Source organism: Pelmatolapia mariae, linkage group LG10_11 (assembly GCF_036321145.2).
Source record: "Pelmatolapia mariae isolate MD_Pm_ZW linkage group LG10_11, Pm_UMD_F_2, whole genome shotgun sequence".
NCBI classification, from domain to species: Eukaryota; Metazoa; Chordata; class Actinopteri; order Cichliformes; family Cichlidae; genus Pelmatolapia; species Pelmatolapia mariae.
The window spans coordinates 52,737,619-52,756,635 of NC_086236.1; the positions used below are offsets into that span (position 1 = coordinate 52,737,619).

At 42.4% G+C, this 19,017-nt stretch overlaps 1 protein-coding gene across 5 annotated transcripts in view; it reads left to right on the forward strand.

Annotated features, from left to right (window-relative positions):
- Positions 1–19,017, forward strand: part of oxr1a (oxidation resistance 1a) — a 169,768-nt gene that overhangs the window by 142,527 nt on the left and 8,224 nt on the right. For 3 of the 5 annotated variants that reach the window (XM_063487689.1, XM_063487691.1, XM_063487688.1), the window contains 6 exons: positions 6,075–6,227; positions 8,212–8,396; positions 9,768–10,441; positions 12,657–12,822; positions 14,896–15,061; positions 18,022–18,102. In XM_063487689.1, coding sequence (XP_063343759.1) covers positions 6,075–6,227; positions 8,212–8,396; positions 9,768–10,441; positions 12,657–12,822; positions 14,896–15,061; positions 18,022–18,102 — 1,425 coding nt within the window. Of the gene's footprint in view, positions 1–6,074; positions 6,228–8,211; positions 8,397–9,767; positions 10,442–12,656; positions 12,823–14,895; positions 15,062–16,251; positions 16,593–18,021; positions 18,103–19,017 lie in introns of those variants that run through there. The other 2 variants (XM_063487690.1, XM_063487692.1) reach the window with 2 other exon arrangements.

Here is a 19,017-nt window from a genome sequence, read left to right on the forward strand (position 1 = left end):
CACACGGTGGAGCTGTGGAATGATTTTCTTTTGCTTGCACCATGTGTCACTGTCAAGGTCATAGCCGTGTGGCACCTGCAGGCTTCCTTCCTCTGCATGTGGATGAGTGTTCATCAATACAGTCTCTGTCTTTATTGTCTCACAGTGGCCTGTGTTGAGACCATTTCTATGAAAGCCAAAGCCTCTTGTTGTTGTTTTTTCTATTTGTGGGCGAAAAGAGAAATACTGGTTTGAGACTAAAAGGATATTGATTTGTGAACCCACCACACCTGTCATCTAACACAGCTTCATTCATCTCCTGTCCCCAGCATTGCTGTCACCTTCCTGCAGAGGAGATTTACCACCCTCCGTCCACCTCCCTGAAACCCTCAGATGAGCTCTTGGTGGCAACATCAGGCCTTCTTTAGCAACACTTTCTCCTTTTCATACCTCAGCCTTTTCTTTCCTCTATATCCAGTTCAACACTCCTCCCTGTTATACCTTTCCGCCGCCCTCAGATGTTACTCACAGTCTAAGACCACACAGCATGTCTTTCATCTTTGGATTTTCACCACAGCAGCCAGTCCACCATGCTGCACTTTTCTCTTTCTCTTTGCTTTGATGTCACATATCCAGAAAGAAAAAAAAATCCTGTTTTCAAGACTCAGACTGGAATCTGGTCACTTCGGGACACCAGCACACCAAATACAGTCCAATAAAGTCTGTTTGTCTTCTTAATAGGATTCCTCACTGAGGTTGTCTGAGTTCTCCCTTTTTCTCCCTTGCTGTCTGTTGTCTTGCCGTACTGTTCTGGTAAAAAGCCGAGGGTTAATATGGGCTGCAATAAGAAGGCAGGTGAGGTTAGTATGCCCCATCACCTCACCTGCTAAAAAATATTGGATGCCTTAGAGGCCAGTGAAAAATATATCCTGGTCGTATATTAGAGAATAAAAAGCAGAAAAGCAATATTCACTACAGTTATGTGAGGTAAAAGTGTACTGATCTGTCAGCTGCACTTCTTAGCAAGTTCAATCAGGGTGCTTCTACCTCAGTGTTTATTTGAAATGAGTAACCTGAAAATGCAACTTGAACTTGCCTAAAAGAAAAAAGTGATGGATGGTTTTAAAATATATATCCACATATTAAACTGTAACATCTGAACATTTACTAGGAACAGAATAGTAGTCTGTTTAAATGAAATGATACCCATATTTAGCCTGAAGTAGTGCTTGAAAGTGCTTGAAACAGCCATATATCTGTAAACAGTTGAAATAGTTGGCTATAAATATGAGGCAAATTGTTTAAAAGCTAAATTTCATTGATAAACGGCTAAAATTGTTTGCTAATTTTCTCAGCACAACATTTCATTTATGTTGAGATCTGAATTTTGACTGGACGATTTCAACACCTTAATACTTTCAGTATCTCTGTTTCCTGGTGTGCTTGGTATCCTGTTGCATGATCTAATTTTTGCGAATCGTTATTTGTCAGACAGATGGCCTCATATTTGACTCTAAAATGTGGTATACAGAGAAGTTAATGGTCATTTCACTGACTGCAAGGTGCCCAGGTCCTGTGGATGCAAAACGCCCAAGTCTTCACCCCTCCACCACCGTGCAGTTGGTGTGAGGTGTTTGTACTGATATGCTGTGTTTGGTTTATGCCAAATGTTGTGCTGTGCATTTGGACCAAGCACCAACAAAGCATCAACTTTGTCCTGAAATCTTGTGGATCGTTCAGATCTAACTTTGTAAGTCGTGCTGCCATGTTCTTTTTTTTAAAGAAAAGAAACGTTCTCGCAACCCTTCGTTACTTATTCAGTTATTTTCTAATTGTACTGTCATGAGTTTTAACATTTAACGCTAACTGAGGCTTGTAGAGTCTGACATGTAGCTCACATGTAGCTCCCTGCACGGTCTGACAATGAGGTGAATTTCACTGGGACCACTCCTGGAAAGATCGGCAGCTGTCTTGAATTTTTTTCCACTTGTGAAAATCTTTTTTTCTGTAGAATGATGAACTTTAAATTTCTTTGGAAATGGGCATTGCTCTCTTGCTCTCTTTCCTCCTTGGCATTGTGTTAACACATACCTAAATGCTCCTGACCAGCAAACTGCTAAAACATCTGCTTTTATAAAGGTGCACGCACTTCCTGATGATCAGTTAAGTGGATTTAATAAGCAGCAGCCGGATGGTATCTTCTTATTTCCTGTGTAAGTGACTGTGTATTTATTTTTTAATACACTGTTTTTCCCCAATAACTGCAAATAATGTTATATGAATAGTTATCGGGTTGAATTTCACTGTAAAGACAGTATCTTTGGTGGTTACAATTATGTCATGAACGAGTGCATTTTACAAATTAAGAGGTGCTATCACAAGTTTTGTTTATAAGGAAGCAGACAGCTGGAGGTGGGGTGTTGGAGCGAGAAGGCGGAACAAGCAGCCAGTAGCAGCATGCTGCAGGAAGGAATGAGCAGTGCAGGTAGTCATGGAGGAACCACAGGGAAGAAAGGAGAAGTTGGCAGTTTGGTTAGATGTGATCAAACACGATTGGATGTTTGGATCACATGATCGTTTCCCGATGTTTAATCACTGTACAGACTTGTAGGAAAGGAGAGAAAAAAAGTCCTGCTTACTTTTAAGGACACATCCTCACACCAGCAACAGCAAGCAACTACTTACTGTTTTATTGCATTTATGATATTTATATGTATTTATTTGCTTGCTTGTTGTTCACCTCAAATGAGTAAACATTTCTCAAATTAGCACAAAAGCTTAATTATCTGTCCTCATATTGCCTGGTGAGCAACTGGTCTCAGCTGATGGACAGCGAGCATGCCTTCTCATTCCTCAGTCTCATGTGGACTGTGTGGGATGTGCGATGGGTGTTAATTTTGTTACCGACACATAACACCCCTTTTTGAGACGTGCCAGAGTTAATGACGGGCTATGTGAGACTGTTTGTTTTACGCATTTCTGTGAAGGAGGACATGTTTTGACATCTGCATCTGCTCATTTTAGCCCAGGTGTGCACCACATGTACACTCAGGTGTGTTCTAGTCGGTCTATTTTAGTGGAAATGCCTCCTACTCTTTTCATATTTAACCTTGAAACAGGAAGGCCAGATTGAATGAGTCACTAGGAAGTGACTTGCCTGGAAAGTGGAGCGATGAAGTGCAGTTGTGTAGGTGTAGGTGGGTTGAGTTGAAGTGGATGACAAGCTGGTTAAATTCCCACACGTTTCCTTCATTTCAACAGCTGCGCTTCAGATCTTAAATTCCACAACAGAAGCTCCCGCAGATCGGAGAATCCGATTTATTTGCTGTTTTGATGTCGTTTTTTTATTTTCAGCTCCGACCTCTACTGTTTATGTCTCTTTTAAAATTTTTCAGTCCCTCTCATCCTCTCCTCTTTCAGAGATGCTTGTTTTGGCTGTAACAGATTGGCCGGCCCCCTCAGCCTTCCCCTGGCTGCCAGTGTCTGGGCTGCTTGTGTTGGTGTGGGTCAGTAGCTGCAGGCTGTTTGTCGACTGCACTGGGAGACGGAGAGGGAGAGGTGTGGGGGTGGATGTCAGGAGGACAGCAGACAGTTGTTCCAGGCCCGGGCTCTCTCTTCTTCTAAGCTCTTCACTTCGCTGCTACTGTAGCTCTTCATCGCTCTTCACTTTACCACCGGCTCTAAACGCCCTCCCCTCGTGGTCAAAATCCGCCCTTGATGATAACGCCCACACACTCCTCTTACGTCCAGCTCTTTTTTTTTTGTTCTTTGTCCTCACTCCAATCGCGCCCCTTCATTGCCTTCAGCTTTCTTTACCTCCTCGCCTTTTTATTTCTCTACAGCAGCTACTGTATCCACTGCTTCTGCTGCTGTTTTCTGCCCAGCTCAGACAGTCCTTCCTGCAGACAATAATATGCGGTTAATCAGACTAACAGTTGTCCCTGTGGACTCACGCCGGTTACTCTCTCCCCATGGCTCGGTCATTGCATGGCAACAGGCAGCTGGTAGACTCACCAATCCAACCTCACCTCGTGTTTCCGGCCGAACACACACGCCATCTGTGGTGGTTTGCATTCACCATGGTGTAAATAAAGAACACTAATAAAATTGCCTTAGAATGTATATGTCGTCGTACTACATAAAGGACCAATTTAGCTGAGACATAACTGAAATTCCTTCTTGGTTATGTGCCATCTGGCAGCCTCCAGAATAATGTGCGGTTATGAGGAAAATATATTTATTTAATTACGTCCGCACGTCTGCAAATGCTTCATTAATGTATTGCTCCGCGTGTCTGCTGGTTAGCATTAAAGCCCTGTCTTTACCTTTATACATTTTATGCCTTTTTATTACAGTCGGGGCTGGATGCAGGAGGCAGGTATATGTTGAAATACATGCTTGATGTCTTGTTTTTCGGAGACTTGGTAACTTCAGTTTACTTTCCACTCCACAGACAACCACTTTCTACTTCTCATGCACCGGTACACATGCTCAGCCAAACTCGTAGACTTGTTTAACACATGAACTGCCTCGGCTTAATTGCACGAGTAAAGAAGCTGCTGTGGAGAAGGTGATGGGTATTGGAATCATTTATGGATTACTAAACAAGACTACTGTGCACAGCCTGCACACAGCCCTGGACTAAACTTCTGTATTGGCTGACATTTAGCTTTTTACATTTTACTTTAATGAAATGAATGAATCAAAGGATGCTGAGATACATAGAATCACTCTGAATGGATGCAAAACTACTTATGAGAGATAAAGATGTGCAAAAGTACTGCACACAGGAATGAGAAAGATGACAGAGCGCTCAAAGATCACTGCAAACAGGCACAAAGAGACAGCCTAGAAATGCTAAATTGTCAAGAAGCTCAAAACACAGCTGCTCCTTTCTAGTAAAGGTGAAAGGCCTGCTGTCTGATAATCAGTTCATGACTGTACAATATTAAGAGCTGAATGCTGATTTTATTTCATGTGAAGGGTATTTTTAAGTTTTTGCCATCCATTTATAAATAAAATAAGAGCCTCTCTTTGCTCTCTTTAAAACTGCGCCCCACTGTGCAAAAGTAACCATCACTCTTAACTCAAGGGCATGTTAGTCTTTAATAAAATTACACTAACTAAACATCGGGTTGTGCGTAATTAAAGCTCTAGTCTCGTATTGATGTTTTTTAAATAATTACCCCGTGTGACATGAAGGCACACAGGAGGTGCATTCATTTGACTCATCGCTGGGTTTCTTTTAACCTGATTGTCCCGCTGTGCAGAAAATATCCGTTTATATATAGATAATACATTTAGGGACTCAAACACATTAGTTTGATGAAACGAAGCGCAGATTAGTTACACCATGTATTTCCAAGTGAAGCGAGCTATGCCTGTTCAGTGTATTATTTATGGTCTCCTTGGTTGAAACCTATTTAGAGATTTGGACAACATGATTACAGTCCTGATTAAAGAGACTGTATTCATGTATACCAGTCCAAGCTTTATATAAAAGATTGGCGAAGCCACCATGATGTCAACTACAAATATCTGGATTTTTAAGCCTCAACGTTGTCATTTTGGCCATCACCAGGTTTTGGGTTTTTTTATTAGGCTGGAGTCCAAGGTGACCGTATATGGACAAGAGAGTGGAGCGTTAAGTTATCGACTAACTTGTGCCACACAGGGGCATGCATATCTGCTATTTAGTGCTTAGTCTGTACCACACAGCAGATCATTTCACTAATAGTCTTCAAAAGGCAGCAAGGAGTCAAGAGGTCCAGTTAAGCGGATTAGCTGAGGTGAAGGCTAGCAGACAGCAGTCAGCTAGCACCTTGTATTGGCACATCTACCAATCTAAGAGGCCACACCCCTAATTTTAAGTCTTAGCACATTTTAAACAGATACATTCCAAAACATTTCAGCCACTGTACTCTGCTTATAAAGTGGAAAACAATCAATAGAGGACAACACTTTTTTTGCTAGGCTGTAGACATGCTATTATTGTGTAAACTTGGGTATTTGCACATAAGAGTCTATAGGGATTGACTCGCTTTTGTAGCCAGCGTCAAGTGGACACTCCAGGCTTTATTCTATCTTTCCTCTAGGACTCTGATGGCCCTCCCAAACCAGAAGCCATTCACCCTCCAGTGTTTTCAGCCCTGCGCCAGTCCAGAGTGGTGTCATCCACGTCCGAGGAGGAAGAAGCCCTCACAGAGAAGTTCCTCAAGATCAACTGCAAGTACATCACTGATGGCAAGGTGAGCTATGACTATAAAGAGCAGTGCATCTGTTTAAAAGTGTTCACAACTTCACAACTGCTGACAGCAAAAGCATAAGTAGGAAGCGAGAGGTCTGAAGTGGGTGTGCTGGTGAGGAGTTAAATTTGCAAGCTGCCAGATGCAGGAGGTCAGTACTTCAGAAAAAAATAGCTGAAAATGTCAAAAGTATCAGACGAGTTTAAAGAAAAATGATGTTCAGTGAAGCTGTTGTTAATCACCGCCATTGTATAGTTACTCAGTGCAAGGGTCAAGTGCTTTTTTTTAAGAGTTCAAGCCGACAATTGAGAATTATACAAGAACTAAGCAAAGAAAATATCAAATCCTTCACTTGAACATACCAGAATCAAATAAATGCGCAATTCTGTCTGTGAGTCATTGTGTCCATTTTAATATTCTTTTGCTCTTCTAGTTGCTTTTGCTGTGCCCTTCTTAATAACCTCAGCAACATCAGAGTCATTACACCAAAATGTGTTTGCATTTACTTACATTTTCCCTGGTTGTTTCCATTATGATTATTATTATTATTGTTATTATTTCCAACATAAAGAAAACAGATGAATTGTAATAAAAGCATATAAAAAAGTATAGAAAATACTGATGATGTGGGCACATGTGTGGGCAGATATGAATAACCCTGTGGAGCAGCACATTAGGCCAAGTGTCTCTCCTGCTCACTGTAGTTTAATTCAGCTGATAATGGCTAATGTTGCTCAGAAGGTCTATAAGCAGGGAGTTTGCGGCTCCTTGAAGGGCTGTAAACTGTGTTCTCTAAATTCAAGCTCTTAAAAGGTCTCCAGTATGGTTAAATAGTGTGTTTATGTCTTCTTTGTCTTCTGGGGCCGGGATTACGAAGCAAGTTCCACATACCCAGAATATCTTTTCATTATCTGTGCTCACTTACCCCTAACATCAGCAATCAGGCTAAGCAGCCACATGCAAGGTTGTTATCAAGAGAGAAAACTGCAACATTAGAAAAATATAAAGAGGTTAAACACACGACACAGGCTAAATGCTTAAGAGACATTTGAGTGGAAAAGTGCAATATATACAAAGGCTATTTAAAGCTAGGAAGAAAAACTGACAACACTGAAGATCTGACTATGATTACAACTGACTATTCTGTCAATTATTGTGTTTTTATACTGTGTAAGACAGCCTTTCGGTATTCACCTGCAGCTCTGGTGGTTTTAAAATGTGTAAAAAAAAAGTACAGTCAACATGATCAAGGTTTAGCTGTTCTCTTTTAGGTTTATATCACTGTATGAAGGCTTATAGGGCAAAAAAGCTTTAACATTGCTTACAATGTTCCTAATAATTTATATTTCATCAGGGAAAAGCACAAAACTTGTTGACAGTCTCTAGAAACTATAGAGGGGTCTTCCAGGTCAGGTGATGATTGGTCAGCAGGTGGTAGCTTTGTAAAAGGTGATTGGGTATGCAGCACCGTGGCTCATCTAGAAGTAATGTTACTAAAGCCCAAATCTTGCCTCATACTCCAGGCCCCTGCTCTAAATGTGATGGAGGCAAATTTAATTAGTGTTTGCAGTTCTTCTGACTAAATTGACCTGTGACATTAGTGTGAATAAAAACAACTGAACAGCAGGGAAGAAAAATTTCACCTTTAAGAACACCCACACCCCCTGGTCAGTAGGTATGAAATACACACAGCCTGTCACACACACACACACAGATCCATTGTATTGAACTGCAGCTGATTCACTCCCAGGTACCAAATGAAAGCACTGAAGTGGTCAGCGCTGGCAGTCAATAATTCTACTTGATTTAGGACATTTGTGGTCTAAAATGGATTCGGCCTCTGGTTGTTTGTAATGCAGAGTGCTTTTTGATTATCTTTCATGCTGGATAACATGCTAAGTGCTTCCTTTGATGTATTAAAAAAAGGGTGTGATGGATCTCCTCACCCACCCCTCTTTTTTCCCTTTATTTTCTGTGTTGCTTTCAGGGCGCAGTTAGTGGGGTGTTGCTGGTGACGCCCAACAACATCATGTTCGACCCTCACCGCATGGACCCCCTGGTACAGGCCCACGGGTGCGAGGAGTATGGCATCATGTGTCCCCTGGAGGAGGTGCAGTCTGCCGCCATCTGCAAGGAGATCACTGACCCCAAGATCAGAGAGACCGTCCCTGAGTAAGAGAAAACAAAGATGTACAGTATGCGCAGGCTGTGCTGTACTAGAAGCTGACTTGTGGACTACAGATGTCATTATTTAAAGCATATGCAGCCATAAATGCCTCTAACTCTGATTTCCTCCTACATAAATCCCTGTTCATTTACTCTGAGTTAATATCTTCCACGCGTCCGTCTCTTACTTTCACCCTGACAGAAATGCAGCAGCCTCGCTGTAATCAATGTTTTTTCCTCTGCTGCACCCATAGTCAGATTGCATCAGCAGCCAACCGACAGTTTAATTCCTTTCCCCTACACGCCAAAATAAAAAGGAAACGGCAATTACAGCGGGGTTAATGAAGTGTGCCTTTGCCCTCCTACATTGTGATTGCTCACCTCTCAATGCAGGGAGGAAGCCGCCACTTCAAACGATTCACTTGTGTTTCCTCCCACAGATTAATCTGTTTTGGGGGTTTTTCTTTACTTTGGTTGTTTAGTGTTGCTGAAGTTAAGTGATAAATATTTTGCAGCGTTATGAGCCCTGTTGAGCTATTCTCCCACCCTGAACACCACGCTTCCTCTGGTGGTAGCAGGGTCCGGGCAGAGCTGTATTTAGTTGGTTGATTGTTGCCCGTGGAGCAGTTATAATGCTGGCAAATGGCTGGTTTTTCTGCCAGACCCAGCTGTTTCTCAGCTGTGGCCTGTCGCCTCTGTCTCCTCTCCCTCTGCCCCTCTCTACTACACAGCTGAGCAACAAGTGCCTGCTGGATGGGTTTCTGCACACTGTGCTGGTTACGCTGAACACAAGTGTTTCTTGTTTGTGCTTGACCTCTCCAAAAAGGAGACATAGAACATTTTTTTTTATTTGTACCAATTTATTTATTCAGGATATGGCTAATGATTAACCAATGGTCTCTTTGGGAGTTTTCATGACACAAATATGGTGAACAAAATCAGTTTAATGATGGGAGATCGCATCATAATTTACTATCCAGTTGAGTTAAATCTCATTCATTAGTACATTACAACCTATAACTACAAGAGCAGTTATAGGAAACCTGTTGCTGAATTTACTAATATGGTGTGTGAATATTAGATTTCAGTGAGATTTTATTTGGGAAACACATCAAATTGTAGATTCACTTTAAGTAATCGTTGATCAAGAAGTGGCTAAAGGACTCAAACTTTAGAAACACTGACCAAAAAGGATGCAGCAGAAGTTGACATTCCTTACCCTGGGTCTCCAAAACCTTTTGGTTAACCCTTACACTTGAAATGCCACCCGTCTTTCAAACTTAATGGCCCCAGTCTGTCAAAGAGGATTTGTGTAAAGATTTGATCCCTATGTGGAATGCATGCTGAACTTTGTGATGTTCTGCTTAATGTTTCTAGTGACCTGGAGCCCCTGCCCGCAGAGAGACATCCGTCACAGCAGAAGGAACCAGACCAGCGCCTGAAGGAGCCCGGGACCAATGACAGCGGCAGCACAGCCCCACGCAGCACAGAGGGCTCCTTCTCCGAAGACGTCTTCACCGAGACAGAGCTGTCCCCCATTCGGGAGGAGGAGCAGGCATCCAGTGAGGATCTGCGCTTAGACAAATCGTCTGGCGCTTCCACAGAGTCTGTGCAAACCATCACCCAGGTGGAGGCTGCCAGCTCCCAGACCGCAGGCAGTGCCCGTGGCTCGGCCAGCCAGCCGGAAGAACCTACTGTGGCGAAAGCAGAGGACAATCCACCAGAAACTGCCACAGAGAACGATAACCAGTCCCCAATGGGATCCAAGCAACACAGCGTAGAGAAGCCACCAAGCACACCCACTACCACCAATAACACCACCACCAGCAGCACCACTAGCCAGGCCCAGGGTCCCAGCAGCAGCAACTCTTGCCCAGGGTCCCAAAGCTCAGCCACCACTGGTGCCACAGAAACCACCTCTGTCTCAGCCAGTCCACAGGTGGATGCCAACCAGGGTGCAGATGCCTCCCAAACAGACACTATGCAACAAGGCAAGGAGAAGGAGGATGCAGAGCAGACGCAAAAGGACGGCGTGCAGAACTCTGCAGAGGGTAAACACACATGCTGACTTACAGTTAGGAAACGAATCATTTCTACCTGAGGCTGCAGCTGCAAGACATTTCAGACCATGAATCTGGCCTCATGTTGTCTTTTAGCTGCACCTCTGCATCCACGTTTTTTTGAACACTATCAAAGTGAGTTTCTCTGCTCTATACCTGCCTCTGAATCGCTTCTCTCGTGTTAGTTCCTGATAACCTTTCCGTTTCTGCTCTGCCTCGCTGCTAGTAATTGGAATATAAAGACGAAGGGAAATGGCATCATCTCTGCTGGTATCAGCTTGGCGGAGCTTTCCAGGCTTTATGGGGCTTTATTCAGCTCTTTGATCTCTGGCTTTGGTGGTCCGGGCCACTCCTCCTTGGCGATAAGCTAAAGCCTATCAAACGGCACAATGCCACAAACACACCTGCCCCCTTCCCCCCCCTCAAAGGGGAAACACAGCGACGATTAAACCCCAACATCAAAACACCTTCTGAGATGGCATTCACAGAGGTGTTATTCATTTTCACCTCCTTCTCTAGTTTTTCTTTCACATTCATTTAGACAAACTCCACAAGGAGGAATCAATATGATTGTGTTCAGTGGCATGATAAAAGCATAATACAATAGCTTACTAATGTTCTCACAATGTCAAACATCAAAAATACCTTTTGGTAACTTATAAAAAGCATCTGTCGAAAAAAAACAAAAGCTTTAATGATACTTGCAATTTTATACATTTTCTTAAGTTTAGGTTTTCATTTTTTGTAAGTAGCTAGTGCCATAACTGAGCTAAAATTCCAGGGCCATTGTTCCCTACATTCAAGTCTCCCCACACCAAACAAAATATCTCTTTCTGTGGCCACAAATGCCAGAGAAATAATAAAGTGCAACACAAAACAGCCTTGAAGAAGTGAAATACGTAACATTCCTACCCACTTAGTTTTTCCAATGCTGCATGACCTTCCAGGCAGCCGCTGCTTTCCATTTGTTTCATTATGGTATCCTCGCCTTCAAAAGCAAACAAAATGTTGCTTTTATTTAACGTTATTGTCTAGAGTGCGGGCAGCTCAACAGGAGCCACTGTAATGCAACAACTCACGACTACACATCATTGTTTTTAAAGCGTCTGCGCTGGCTTATGGTTTCTCTTTCGAGTTCAATTTTGAGACAGCTTGCAAATGTAGTGCTCGACTTTCTGTAACTTTATAAAGGAAGCTGAGGGTTCACTGTGATGGATTACCTGGCTGTAGCAATATGTCAGTCGGGAACTACATTAAGCGCTCAAGAGTTCCTCGGAAAAAATCATCTGTGATTTGGAAAATGGATTGTAAAATGTAGACAATTATCAGTTGAAAAACTGCAGCAGCAGTCTCGTTATCCGACAGTGGCCTCGAGTCTGTCTCTCTCACTGACTCACATGTGTCCGCATAACCCACTCTGGCTGAACACGTACTTGTGATTCCGAGCAGATTTCTCTCCCATAGAGGAAGGCGGACGAGACAGTGGGAGAAAGATTTACCATTTTCTCCCTGGCAATTATTGTCGCACGGAGAGCTGAGCTGCAGAAGCAGTTCTAATTCCCGGGCGTCTCAGCAGGGCTGCCCTTTTATTCTGTGTGCATTAGCACAGCCCACACAAGTGACGGCAGCGGCTACCAAAACAAGCAGATTCAAATCAAATTAATGCATTTGAAAAATGTATCTTTTTTTTCTGTCATCATTTCCCAGTTACATGCTGTCCGATCGGGAGTACGTGCCATATGACTGGCGCGGTGATATTACATTGGCCCTTTTCATTGGGCTAGCAAGGCTGTGGCCTCATAATAGGCCAATGATAATGCACCATGGGCAGAAACCCAGTGCCACTATCAATTATAGTGTGCCACTCTATTTATTTCTGTCATCTGCTATGTTTCTGCCACAAAATCACTAATGCCAGCTGAAGTAGCCAGTAAATAAAAGACAGAAAACTAGGTCACATAAATAAGGCCATTAATAAGAAGAGTGTGCGACTTTGTTAGGCAGCTGTATTTTGTTGTAAGATGTCATTGGATACAGAATATTTAACTAAGCCTAACTGGCCTGACTCTAACTCTTGCTAACACATTTCTTTTCAGCTTGATCCATTTAAAACTCAAGTAAAGAATGAGCGCTAGGGTAGAATAAACAGTCATTTAGCCACGCTAAGATATTTATGCTGTGACCATGTGATCAATCCCTTGTCCAGGTACAGGGTCGACTGAGAGGCGGAAGCATCGTTCTCACAAGTTCTTGTGTCTGCGAGTGGGGAAGCCTATGAAGAAGACATTTGTTTCCAACGCCAGCGCCTCCATGCAGCAGTACGCCCAGCTGGGCAAGAAGCATGAGTACTGGTTCGCTGTGCCCCAGGAAAGGTCAGTATCTCTGCTACACCTCCTGCTACTGCTTAGCACAGTGTGTTTGAGTGCAAGTTTATGAGGTTTATAGTAATCAAAATAACAGGCTTTAAAACTGTACACCACTGTACAGCTAATACTGAAGTATTTGAGATAGAAACAATGTAAAGTGAGCCTGTATGATCCTTTTATATCCCTAACAAACCACAATAGCTCAGCCACCTAACCTCCACTGCCTTTAATATTTGAAACCAATCAAACATGCTTTCAGTGTCAGGTCCAACTCCCACTGTGGCTTGTGCCCGTTTCCCTTTGCCGCCTGTGCTAGACAGCAAGATGATTTATTATTTATTCACTCTGCAGGGAAACGCAGGGGCACACCACGCGACTGATTGTCTTATTTCTTTCCAAAAGCCCATGATTTGTGTTCTCAGAATACCCACGAATGTGTTCATGAACTTTTCCTGACCCGAAATCTGTAATGTTTCACGTCAGCTGAAAATAGCCTCGGCTTGTTGATGAGTTTTTCCAAGATCAGTGTGGATGTACAGTTCCTGCCAAGTCAGCAGTAGTCGTAATTACATTAGAGCGGTTCGCACTGAAAGGCGACATATCACAAGAAACTGTGTGCTTCCAGTCCAATTCCTTGTAATGTGTTTATTTGGCATGTTAATCCCAATTGAACTAATAGTTTAATTTAATAAGTCAATTTTCTTTAAAATGTAAAAAAAAAAAGGTCATTTTTTGACAGACTGGACTGCAGAGTCGCTGGTTTGTGGATACTTTAGGACTCCTTTTAAAAGTAAGGAGACAGAAATGCTGCACAGAACTACTTCTGCTCTTAGTATTTTTCTATAGTTTTACTGCAGCAACATGGCACTCATCCAGGCTGCTAATCACATTTGAGTCAGATAAACAGGCCTGTCTCTTTTATTTAGTCATGGTACCATAATCATGACCTCATCATGCAATGTGTTGAGTGTCTTGAGTGCAGAAACTTCCCTGCCATCATTGTTCGTTCTGAACTTGTAAAATCTTGCCCGTTAAAGCCCTGTTTTGTTTTGTTTTTTTAATGCTTAGCTACACTATTCCCCACCTGATAGCAACAAGTTTGCTGTGATGCTCGTTACTTTCATGATTAATCGCCCAGGGATATGGCAGATTCAAAGCTAGTATTAAAATACATGCCACTTACTAATTTTTGAAACCAGGCTAAGGTGTAGGTGTGTTCTTCATTAACAACAATAGCTGCCAACTGTGCTTTTCATTATACGCTGCTAGTCTCTTTGTAGTTTGACCCAGATGGGCTGCGACCTGGATGATGTGTCTTTAAGTGTCCTTGCATAGCTGTTGGTAGAAAAGGAGGGTACTGAATGAACCATACACAACTATAGCACTGAATAGAGCCCAACAGCGTGTCTCTGTCACGGCTCTTTCTCTATACCAACCCGAGCAGTGCACAACACAGACTGTGTCCTGTTTTTGTTTGCAACTTCTTCATGTGTTATTTCATATTTTCAGTTGTTTGCATGGTTGACATCAAGTGGTTTCCTCTTCTGTCTCCAACATGAGAGGGGAGGGGGCACAATGGTTGCCACATTGTTGAGAGACTGACCACTGATGTCTCTACTTAAAGCTGCTCTGTCTATGTAGAGCAGACGAGTGTCACTGCATGTAAAGTGAAAGATGAAAAACTTTGCAACTTCTGCAGGTTCTCTTATCTTTTTGATTTGTTTTGCTTTCCTTTATTTTGGCAAGTGTAACTTTAGTCTTTTGGTTCAATCATATGGTTTACATTGATCTCTTAAAAAAGCACCCCACCCACTCCGATAAATCTGCTCCATACTACCTGCCCTACATGGTAGAATGGCAAAGACACCAACTAACCGGATTCTTAGCAGCTAAGAATCCAGTCATCCTCTCCAAGAGACGGTGGGCACTTTAAAAAAAAAAAGAAAAAAGAAAAAAAAGAACTTCAAATAAGTTCTAGTGTAGCACGGTTCCCATAATATGAAAGTAAGTAGCTGTTAGCAAACACATTTGCCATATAGGATAATAATACGTGAATGTTGTGTTGACTGTCTCTTGCAGGTCAGACCACCTGTATGTATTCTTCATGCAGTGGAGCCCAGACATGTACGGTGAGGGGGTCGGAGGGATGGGACAGGAGCCCGGGTTTAGGGTTGTCAAGAAGAATGAGGTGAAGGAAACAAATGAGCACGAGCCCATCACCGACCTCAATGTCAAGGAGTGGGAGGTAAGGTCAATACAGCTAAAACAGTTTCTTCACTTTACTAAAAGTGCACATGTTGTGTTGTCATGAGCCAAGCGGACATGGATTAAGTGAGTTCTCCACTGTGCTTTAATCCATATCCTGTGAAGCAAACGATCGTATGTGTTAAAATTGCTCTTTATTGTTATATATGTTAAATTAAATGTTAAATAACATTAATTTGCTTTCATTATGCAATGCATAGTGTAAACATAATGTGCGCTACCATTTGAGATGTGTACTTGTTGAGCCTCAGTTCTGTATTCTGCTTCTATATTTTGCACCTCTGTGTACCACTGCACATTTCTTGGTTTAAGCGTAAATTTTTTTGTGTCTGTTTTCTATCACGTGTAAATTCTTCAAGACGTGTGAACACTTGCTTTGCTTGGAATTGCGCTTTTCTGAACTTCCAACCAAAGTGTTTTGCATGTTTGTGTAATTGTTGATTCTTCTCAGTCGCTGTATTGTAGTTTCACCACATGTTGTGTGACTGTCACTCCTGTTCGTCAGCCTTTCACAATGTCTTTTGCTGAATGGCAAAAACACCATTATGAGTTGCTCGTGCTGTTTGAGTTGTTAAAAGTCCCCCCCCAATCAAAAAAAAAAAAGTGGCACAGATGTTAGTCCTTCCTTCTTTGCAAAACTTACTATTCATAGTGTCTTTAGTCTAGATTTACAGAAGTGATAGTAGAAAGTGCAGAGGAGAGGGCTGTTAGCCTCTGCAGGGTGAATGAGATTCGGTCAAATGAGACTTCAGACAGCCCTGTGGATAATGAAAGGATGAATTCATTGTGTGAAGAATTTGATACATGGGGGTACATTTAACTTTGAATGTAAATAAATGATGTAGGAAACAAAGTGGACTGATTTGTTTCTCCCTGGGCTTCTGGCAAACAGAGGCTACACGATCCATTACAGAATCAGTAAATAGGAACCTGAGCCATGAGTTTAAAGCAATGTCTTTTTCACAGAGCGTTGTTATGGATATTCAACTAGTAGTTTTGTGTTTGTTTTTAATGCAAGACTGACAAAACAGACTTTTAAAGCAGCTTTACATTTAATTGTATTTGTTTTAGTTAAATATATATTTTTAAACTTTATAATATATGTAATACACTTTAATGTTTTCTTTTTGTTATCACTCAGAAATCTTTAAAATATACAAGTGTATACCTCCTGAAATATTGCTGTACTGTATCTTTAAATTTTGTCAGTTAGGGGATGGGATCATCGTTTTTTATCCAATAGGAAACCGGGTCTCCTCCCAACCCGTGTTGTTATTGGACGTTAGCAGTGTCACACAACTCACACGGAGTAGAGACCCCTTTGGGAAAAAAAAGTGTTTCTATTTTAGTCAAGCGGGCTGTCGGGCTCAATACCAACTCGGGGCTACACTGGGAGAACTTAAAGGATCACTAATGTGACTTTCCAGCTTTAACCTCGCCCAGTTCGACAGGAAATGTTTTCTAGGAGGGTGAAGGAGCAAGAGAAACAGCTGACCCCTAAGTACACCTGTGTATGTCGCTTACTTCATGTTTTCTGTTTACACCAGTGTATATCCCTGCTTTCTGTTATTGTTGTTATTATTATTAGCATGCCGCTAAGTCGCTAGCAAGGCTAACTAGCCTGCTAGCCCTTTAGCTTGACCCGGTGCAGTTTAGTGACTGGTGTTTAACAAAGTGGCTACTATGTGACCACTGTTTGGCAGTCAGGACAGAGCTCATATCCGTTGTCTGTCTCTTTGGCCAGCGAGGATGTGCGCTGCTCTGTACGGGGTGTGAAAGTTTCCAGACCCAGGAGAAATATAGAGGATGCAGCTCTGTAGTCATACCCCTGTTTATTTAAAGTTACGCTATTTGACTTTTTTCCCTCAGTTTCATAAACCGTACTTCTGCCTTTCATTTAGCCCCTTGTTTTATCACACTGGTAAAATTCAATCACTGACCTGTCTTTTTTTAAATTATTGTTTCCTCTGACATTGATCGCTCCAGGTCATCATTTCAGTCACCGTCTGAGTCTGTCGCAGCCCCTCCAAGCTAACGTGCTACTAGCTTGCCCGTTTTCAGGCTCAGTCTTACCAAAGTGCCCTTAGCTGCAGGTGAAGGTTAGCAGAGATGCATCTTTTATTAGGGCTGTCCTTTACCACTCCTGCTGCATTATTGAGACGTGTATAAAGGTAGCCTCTTACTAAAAAGTTATTTACACTTGTAGCAGCGAGGTGACTAGAAGATTATCTAAGCTGTGTGAAAAATTAATGAAAAGAGGCTCTCACAGTGTTCATGATTGTAAGAGAGATCTCTGGGAGTGTTTAGATGACTGTTTGTTTGTGATCTCACACATGAGTCTCTTCCCTCTGCTGAGACACAGTGGACTATTGGAGGCTGCAGCTGTCTGTGGGGTGGAACTTTGTTGGAATGAAGCCATGCTTAGTAGGTCACTGTGTTGTGTTGGTCTGTCTGAGTTGTAGTTTGGTGGATTGTGATTTCCAGCAAACCGTGTTGCAGCAGTCAGACCACAGCTGTTTCTGTTGTTATCGCTGTATGTTCACACATCCAAAATCTAATGTAACTTCTAAGGAGCCCTCTCACTCCTGCTCTGTCTCCGTCTCTCTCTTGCTCGTGCTTTGCTTTCCAGTGTAGCGATGTTTGGTTCAAGTTAATATTTAATATAACCAAATCAATCTAATAGGAAAGTTTTATTGATTACGTTACACAAACATGCAAAACGACTGAGTGCTCTGAAAGACTCCAACCCCTTCTCTTTTACCCAAAGTAAACATTTTGTTAAGTTTGTTTATTCAAAGCTCAAACACGAACCTTCTTGGAATAGAGGAGTGTACATTGAGCGCACACTGACTTCCAAAACTCAACTTTTTTTCTCCCCATGGTCGGCATTAGAAGTGGCAGAGTTTTATGTTCCACCTGTTCCTGTTTTTGTACTACCAGGTAGTGTCTTTGACGGAGTACCACCGTCGGATCGATGCGCTAAACAGCGAAGATCTGCGCTCGCTCTGCAAACGACTCCAGGTGCCCTGACCAAACCCCGTCTGCCCCCTCTTTCTCCACTCTGCCCAAATCTGCTGCACCAACACGGTCTACTTTAGACTCCCCGCTGAAGCTTTACTTGCTGCTGCTGCTGCTGCTGCTGCTGCTGTTCCTGTTCCTGTTCCTGATGCCCCTGTTTCTTTAAATAAACATAAGTGTAGTACTTTCAGCTCACAGATTCTCTTCAAAGCTTGTTAGATGCCAAACATTGGCAATAACTTGTTGAGCAGTCAACTGAAAATAGTTTTTATCATTCCATTACAGACAGGTTGTTCGTAGCGATGAGGTTTTCACGTCACAGCAGCCTTATCTTCATGCGTCAGGCTTCTTTTTAGACTCAGTGAACATTTTTAGTCTTCATTCCACTAGATCAGTCTGGTAGATCAGTGTCGCTAGCTCTATATGGATATGTAGATTGTATACAGGAAACACACAGATAGGGTTTTATTGTAGAACTTTTTTCTAAAATACAAATTGCCTGTACTACTCAAATGAGCTGACTGTAAAGAGCGCGGCCTGCCTTAGGACTGATCAAGAGACATCGAAGGACTGCAGAACAAAGAGATGGCGTATTGGAAAGAGGGTTGAAGTAAGACTCCCCTGACAGGATGAATGATGTTCTCTGAGGACAATGCAGGCAGGCCTCATTTGAATGAGGACCGAAACATGATAGCATCCCAGTCATCAGTGGCGAAGTGCTCCACAATCAGCCTCTGTTATTGAGAAAGATAAATAACCCAAACAGTCGGCTGGTCAGAGAAAATGTCAAACATAGGAGTGCAAATTATTCATTGGGTCGATTTCCTATTCACTTAGCATTCTCTTCTCCCAGACAGTGTCTCTGCAATGCTTCTCCCACTTGTGCCAAACTGATCCTAGTCATCTGGCATCAGAGAG